Source organism: Oncorhynchus masou, chromosome 28 (assembly GCF_036934945.1).
Source record: "Oncorhynchus masou masou isolate Uvic2021 chromosome 28, UVic_Omas_1.1, whole genome shotgun sequence".
NCBI lineage: Eukaryota > Metazoa > Chordata > Actinopteri > Salmoniformes > Salmonidae > Oncorhynchus > Oncorhynchus masou.
In genome coordinates this window covers 52,169,622-52,177,632 of record NC_088239.1, presented here as the reverse complement: position 1 = coordinate 52,177,632, position 8,011 = coordinate 52,169,622, and the positions used below count along the sequence as shown (strand labels likewise).

Sequence of the window (8,011 nt, the reverse complement as noted above, 5' to 3'; positions counted from 1 at the left end):
TTAAAAAGATGAGAGAGGCCTGTAATTTTCATCATAGGTACACTTCAACTATGACAGACAAAATGAGAAAGAAATCCAGAAAATCACATTGTAGGGTTTTTAATGAATGTATTTGCAAATTATGGTGGAAAATAAGTATTTGGTCACCTACAAACAAGCAAGATTTCTGGCTCTCACAAACCTGTAACTTCTTCTTTAAGAGGCTCCTCTGTCCTCCACTCGTTACCTGTATTAATGGCACCTGTTTGAACTTGTTATCAGTATAAAAGACACCTGTCCACAACCTCAAACAGTCACACTCCAAACTCCACTATGGCCAAGACCAAAGAGCTGTCAAAGGACACCAGAAACAAAATTGTAGACCTGCACCAGGCTGGGAAGACTGAATCTGCAATAGGTAAGCAGCTTGGTTTGAAGAAATCAACTGTGGGAGCAATTATTAGGAAATGGTAGACATACAAGACCTCTGATAATCTCCCTCGATCTGGGGCTCCACGCAAGAACTCATCCCATGGGGTCAAAATGATCTGAAGAACGGTGAGCAAAAATCCCAGAACCACAGGGACCTAGTGAATGACCTGCAGAGAGCTGGGACCAAAGTAACAAAGCCTACCACCAGTGACACACTACGCCGCCAGGGACTCCTGCAGTGCCAGACGTGTCCCCCTGCTTAAGCCAGTACATGTCCAGGGCCGTCTGAAGTTTGCTGGAGAGCATTTGGATGATCCAGAAGAAGATTGAGAGAATGTCATATGGTCAGATGAAACCAAAATATAACTTTTTAGTAAAAACTCAACTCGTCGTGTTTGGAGGACAAAGAATGCTGAGTTGCATCCAAAGAACACCATACCTACTGTGAAGCATGGGGGTGGAAACATCATGCTTTGGGGCTGTTTTTCTGCAAAGGGACCAGGACGACTGATCCGTGTAAAGGAAAGAATGAATGGGGCCATGTATCGTGAGATTTTGAGTGAAAACCTCCCATCCGCAAGGGCATTGAAGATGAAACATGGCTGGGTCTTTCAGCATGACAATGATCCCAAGCACACTGCCCGGGCAACGAACGAGTGGCTTCGTAAGAAGCATTTCAAGGTCCTGGAGTGGCCTAGTCAGTCTCCAGATCTCAACCCCATAGAAAATCTTTGGAAGTAATGATTTAGATGCACTATTGTAAAGTGGCTGTTCCACTGATGTCAGAAGGTGAATTCACCAATTTGTAAGTCGCTCTGGATAAGAGCAGAAGCTCTGGATAAGAGCGTCTGCTAAATGACTTAAATTTAATGAAAGTCTGTGTTGCCAGCAACAGCCCCAAAGCATCACTGCTCCAGAGGAGATCTGCCAGAATTTTTTTACTAGGCAAGTCAGTTAAGAACAAATTCTTATTTTCAATGACAGCCTATGAACACTGGGTTAACTGCCTGTTCAGGGGCAGAACAACAGATTCGTACCTTGTCCGCTCAGGGATTTGAACTTGCAACCTTACAGTTACTAGTCTGACATTCTAACCACTATGCTACCCTGCCGCCCCAGTGTGTGAAAACCTTGTGAAGACTTACAGAAAATGTTTGACCTCTGTCATTGCCAACAAAGGGTATATAACAAAGTATTGAGAAACTTTTGTTATTGATCAAATGCTTATTTTCCACCATAATTTGCAAATTCATAAAAAATCCTACAATGTGATTTTTCAGGATTTTTTTTCTTCTCATTTTTTCATCTCATCTTTTTAAGTGGGAGAACTTGCGCAATTGGTGGCTGACTAAATACTTTTTTGCCCCACTGTATAGTACTTGCATGTATTCCTTATGTATATACAGTTAAAGTCGGAAGTTTACGTACACTTAGGTTGGAGTCATTAAAACTCATTTTTCAACCACTCCACAAATTTCTTGTAAACAGACTATAGTTTTGGCAAGTCAGTTAGGACATCTACTTTGTGCATGACACAAGTCACTTTTACAAAAATTGTTTACAAACAGATTATTTCACTTATAATTCACCGTATCACAATTCCAGTGGGTCAGAAGTGTACATACACTAAGTTGGCTGTGCCTTTAAACAGCTTGGAAAATTCCAGAAAATGATGTCATGGCTTTAGAAGCTTCAGACAGGCTAATTAACATAATTTGGAGGTGGAAGTGTACCTGTGGATGTATTTCAAGGCCAACCCTCAAACTCAGTGCCTCTTTGCTTAGCATCATGGGAAAATCAAAATATATCAGCCAAGACCACAGAAAAAATATTGTAGACCTCCACAAGTCTGGGTTCATCCTTGGGAGCAATTTCCAAACACCTGAAGGTATCACGTTCATCTGTACAAACAATAGTACACAAGTATAAACACCATGGGACCACGCAGCCATCATACAGCTCAGGAAGGAGATGCGTTCTGTCTCCTAGAGATGAACATACTTTGGTGGAAAAAGAGCAAATCAATCCCAGATCAACAGCAAAGGATGTTGTGAAAATGCTGGAGGAAACAGGTACAAACATATCTATATCCACAGTAAAACGAGTCTTATATCTACATAACCTGAAAGGCCGCCCAGCAAGGAAGAAGCCACTGCTCCAAAACCGACATAAAAAGCCAGACTACGGTTTGCAACTGCACATGGGGACAAAGATCGTACTTTGTGGAGAAATGTCCTCTGGTCTGATGAATTGCTTGGCCATATTGACCATCTTTATGTTTGGAGGAAAAAGGGGGATGCTTGTAAGCCGAAGTACACCATCCTAACCGTTAAGCATGGGGGTGGCAGCATCATGTTGTGGGGGTGTTTGCTGCAGGAGGGACTGGTGCACTTGACAAAATAGATGGCATCATGAGGTAGGACAATTACGTGGATATATTGATGCAACATCTTAAGACATCAGTCAGGAAGTTAAAGCTTGGTCGCAAATGGGTCTTCCAAATGGACAAATGACCCCAAGCACACTTCCAAAGTTGTAGCAAAATGGCTTAAGGACAACAAAGTCAAGGTATTGGAGTGGCCATCACAAAGCCTTGACCTCAATCCTATAGAACATTTGTGGGCAGAACTGAAAAAGCATGTGTGAGCAAGGAGGCCTACAAACCTGATGCAGTTACACCAGCTCTGTCAGGAGGAATGGGCCAAAATTCACCAAACTTATTGTGGGAAGCTTGTGGAAGGCTACCCAAAACTGTTGACCCAAGTTATACAATTTAAATGCAATGCTACCAAATACTAATTGAGTGTATGTAAACTTCTGATCCACTGGGAATGTGATGAATGAAATAAAAGCTGAAATAAATCATTCTCTCTACTATTATTCTGACATTTCACATTCTTAAAATTAAGTGGTTATCCTAATTGACCTAAAACAGGGAATTTTTACTGTGATTAAATGTCAGGAATTGTGAAAACTGAGTTTAAATGTATTTGGCTAAGGTGTATTAAACTTCTGACTTCAACTGTATGTTGGACTATATGGTTTTATTTTATGTTGTGTATTTTTATATGTTTGTATGCTGCACTCAAACATTTTCGGGGACAATAAAGATATACAGAACTGAAAAGAAAGTCAATGGTCATGATGTGATTTACAATGCTGGTATTCATCAACCTTTGAAGACATAGAGGAGATTTATTGGTCATCATGTTAAAACTGCTAAGCAAACTGCTAAGCATTCTGGTCCCAGACATGTTTGTGCTCTTGCCAACTGCTGTACATTGCTGTCTATGGAAGCTCGTTCCCACCATGCAATACATGTAATCTGACCACAAGTTATGAGATAGTAAGTTATAATTATGAAATAGTAAGTCATTATTATGAAATATGTAAGTCATAATCATGAGATACTAAGTCCTAATTATGAGATAGTAAGTCATTATTATGAGATACGTTTAGGCGATCTGTATCACATGAATTCAATGTCCACTTTGCATCAGGCCCTCCTTAACTTTCAAGGATAAACCTCATCGTGATCTCCAAAAGTATTGGGACAGTGACACAATTTGTTCTTATTTTGGGTTCTGTAGTCCAGCATTTTGGATTTGAAATTATATAATGACTATGAGGTTAAATGCAGATTGTCAGCTTTTCATCCATATCGGGTGAACCGTTTAGAGATTACTGCACTTTATGTACATAGTCTTCCCATTTTAGGGGATCAAAAGTATTGGGACAATTTCACTTATATATCTGTATAAAAGTAGTAAAAGGTTAAGTATTTGGTCCCGTATTTATTGCACACCATGACTACATGAAGTTTGTGACTAACATTTTTTTGGATGCATTCGCTCTGTATGTTGGATGTGTTTCAGATTATTTTGTGCCCAATAGAAGTCAGTGCTGTCTTATTCAATAGAAATGAATGGTAAATAATGTATTGTATCATTTTGCAGTCACTTTAATTGTAAATAAGAATAGAATATGTTTCTAAACACTTCTATATTCATGTGGATGCTATCATGATTATGGATAATCCTAATTGAATCATGCATTTAATTGTTTTTTATTGTAATGGTGATAGGTTAGCATGTCTTGGGGGTGTGATGTGCTTCTGTAAATTTCTCACTTATCATTATTCACGATTCACCAGGATGATCCGTAATCATAGTAGCATCCATATCAATGTAGAAGGGTTTAGAAACATATTGAACAACATAATTAGCACCCTTAGGTTAGTCAATGCATATGATTAAAATAACATTTATGTAGAAAATAAGATTATGTTCTTATTAATGTCTTTGAGTGTGTAACAAGTTAAACCTGTAATCACTACAACCTATTGGAAAGCAATGACTTTTACCAATTTAGACAGATTTGATTGATTGTGACAGGTTTAAATTAAACTGCTGCTACTGACTAGTTCCAGTGTACGATAGATGTGTTGCTTGAAAACATGTGAAGCAACAAATATGAAAGACTTATCCACTAAAACATTTGCATAATTTTATTTTATTTATTTTTTATTTATTTTATTTCACCTTTATTTAACCAGGTAGGCAAGTTGAGAACAGGTTCTCATTTACAATTGCGACCTGGCCAAGATAAAGCAAAGCAGTTTGACACATACAACGACACAGAGTTACACATGGAGTAAAACAAACATACAGTCAATAATACAGTATAAACAAGTCTATATACGATGTGAGCAAATGAGGTGAGATAAGGGAGGTAAAGGCAAAAAAAGGCCATGGTGGCAAAGTAAATACAATATAGCAAGTAAAACACTTGAATGGTAGATTTGCAATGGAAGAATGTGCAAAGTAGAAATAAAAATAATGGGTGCAAAGGAGCAAAATAAATCAATTAATTAAATACAGTAGGGAAAGAGGTAGTTGTTTGGGCTAAAATATAGGTGGGATATGTACAGGTGCAGTAATCTGTGAGCTGCTCTGACAGTTGGTGTTTAAAGCTAGTGAGGGAGATAAGTGTTTCCAGTTTCAATGCTTTTTGTAGTTCGCTCCAGTCATTTGCAGCAGAGAACTGGAAGGAGAGGCGGTCAAAGAAAGAATTGGTTTTGGGGGTGACTAGAGAGATATACCTGCTGGAGCGTGTGCTACAGGTGGGAGATGCTATGGTGACCAGCAGGCTGAGATAAGGGGGGACTTTACCTAGCAGGGTCTTGTAGATGACATGGAGCCAGTGGGTTTGGCGACGAGTATGAAGCGAGGGCCAGCCAACGAGAGCGTACAGGTCGCAATGGTGGGTAGTATATGGGGCTTTGGTGACAAAACTGATTGCACTGTGATAGACTGCATCCAATTTGTTGAGTAGGGTATTGGAGGCTATTTAGTAAATGACATTGCCAAAGTCGATTTAACATTTAACTCGATTTAACATATTGTACATCAGACAGGATTTGTTACAAGTTTTTGCTGTTATAAACTTTACATAAAGTTTTTTGAAAAGTGTGCTAATGTGTTTTAAAATTAAAAGGAACAAGAGACTGAAGGGGAATCATGATCAATGTAGTCATATCACACCTTCCACTAAGTGGCGCTATTGCTGATGTAGGGAACAGTCAAAAACACTTTTTTTTTAAGAAAGACGAAATAAAGAGAGAAAGGAAAAAGTATTGAGGGACAAAAGTGTATCCCCTCTGCCAGTGTGTGTGTGTGTGTGTGTGTTTGAGAGAGGGAGTGTGTTTATCCTGGAACAGCTCTTCCTGATTCAGGCCAAGCAGCTCCACTTCCCGTCTCCCAGCACAGGACTGCTGCTGTGGAGATGGGACGCTGATCCAGACTGGGAATATTTCATGCCTGGAATCTTACATTTTAGAGCATTGTGAGGTACTGGGGAACACAGGAACTACTTGAAACAATCTGAAAGGAGATCATTTGGACTTGTTCTGGATTTTTTTTAATGTGTTCATTTTGTTGTTGCAGCCTTCTCCTGAAGCTGGAATAATGTCTCTGTGCAGTTGCAGGCAGGCCATGCTTGCAGCAGAGATCTGCACACTGATGGCCATTCTGGTGGCAGGCACTGCAGGACAAAGCCCTGACAGGAGGGAGGCAGGGTCCTCCTGCTATGGGGGGTTTGACCTTTACTTCGTTTTGGACAAGTGAGTGTGCTCCTCTGTCTTCTTGCAAGCTCCCAGTCTCACCTTACTGTAGAAGCATCCATAGCGGCTCTGTAAGATTCTGCTTCCATTTAGTCCCAGCAAGTCACCTACCACGTTGGCCATTTCTCTGCATTCTTATCAATTTTACCCAGATAAATACACTGAGCAATTACAATTTTCTTTACAAACTTCTCTAAACAAAAGGCAGTCTAATATTAATGTTTTGATAGCCAGATTAGCCATACTGTATCGCTCCAGGGCTAATTTGAAATGTGTTAGTGTGTTAGGGGGGAGGGGGGGGGACTAAATCTGAGGAAGTAAATTAAGTTCCTCAGCTTCCTCACCTGCTCTATCACGAGGCTTCATAAATTTCTACAGGAAAATGGAAAGTAGAAATGGAAAAAACTGCCAACTAAACATATCTATAAACTTGTCGTGCTCTTATTGGCCTTAGAATAAGTTAGTGCTCTTATTCAATAGGCATCCTCTTGTGAGCAGTCACACTATTCAGGATATAGGAAAGTGGCTTCGCAAACAAGATGATTTTAGAACAAAATAGCCTCGCGAAACCATTAGTTCATATATGTTTTTACAAGTTATTTGGATGCATATGGTACTTACCATAAAGAGAACAATAAACTAAAACAAGTTAAAGTCAGCTCTTGAAACTGGAAAAGCAACCACATCAGTTAGGAAGGGGCAAAACAGTGCATTGGTACATTAGATTTGCTTTACTACTTTACCGTTCATCTCTCAGAGCAAATTCAAATCATTCAGATGGAATGTTCTATAGATCACATGCAGTATTTCACACACTTTAATCATAATACAGTATGCATGTGTGTGACTGTGTTCATAGAGCATGCAGGACAATGAATGGTAGGCTCCTTCAATTCCCTTTCATAGTGTAATGTGGAGTGAGTTGGGAGAGCTCCTGTCTTTCTCTAGACCCCAACCCCCTCTCCATGTCTGTCTGGTCTGCAGAACCCTTTCACCATTAGGCCCAGATGTTCCAAAGCTCCAGAGTTTCTGGCAGCTGTGTCAGGACTGGGACTCATATCACAGTACGGAGGATGGAAAAGTGGGAGGGAAGCAAAGAGAGGAAGAGAAAGAGAGGTGGAGAGAGAGAGAAAATGAGAGATATTTTGATTCATCCTTTCCAATCAATGTATTCAGACTTTCAAGAAACAACATCTTTGAAGTATTTAATTAAACGGATCCAGAAAATATGTGGAACATTCTATAACTATTCATATCTGCAGTATTGCTATTGTGTCAGTCGGAATCGGCCAATCACTCAAAATCTCTGGCACATCTGTGGGCTTATAGAAAAAGGCACGTGTTGCGATCCATCCATCCATGCATTGCTCTATGTGCCATACTTTTCAAGTCTAAAGTGTTCACATCTCAAAGTCGCAGTGACATTATCCTATTTGACTGGTGTTTTGGAAAATGCTGTGCTCACTTTGTGCTACACCA

General features: G+C 39.7%; 1 protein-coding gene across 1 annotated transcript in view; it reads left to right on the top strand.

The window, feature by feature from the left end:
* Nucleotides 1-6,109: 6,109 nt before the first annotated feature.
* Nucleotides 6,110-8,011, top strand: part of LOC135517861 (anthrax toxin receptor 1-like) — a 35,556-nt gene continuing 33,654 nt past the window's right edge. Inside the window, exons 1-2 of the mRNA XM_064942532.1 lie at nucleotides 6,110-6,260; nucleotides 6,357-6,532. Coding sequence (XP_064798604.1) covers nucleotides 6,378-6,532 — 155 coding nt within the window. The 5' untranslated portion in view covers nucleotides 6,110-6,260; nucleotides 6,357-6,377. The remainder of the gene's footprint in view (nucleotides 6,261-6,356; nucleotides 6,533-8,011) is intronic.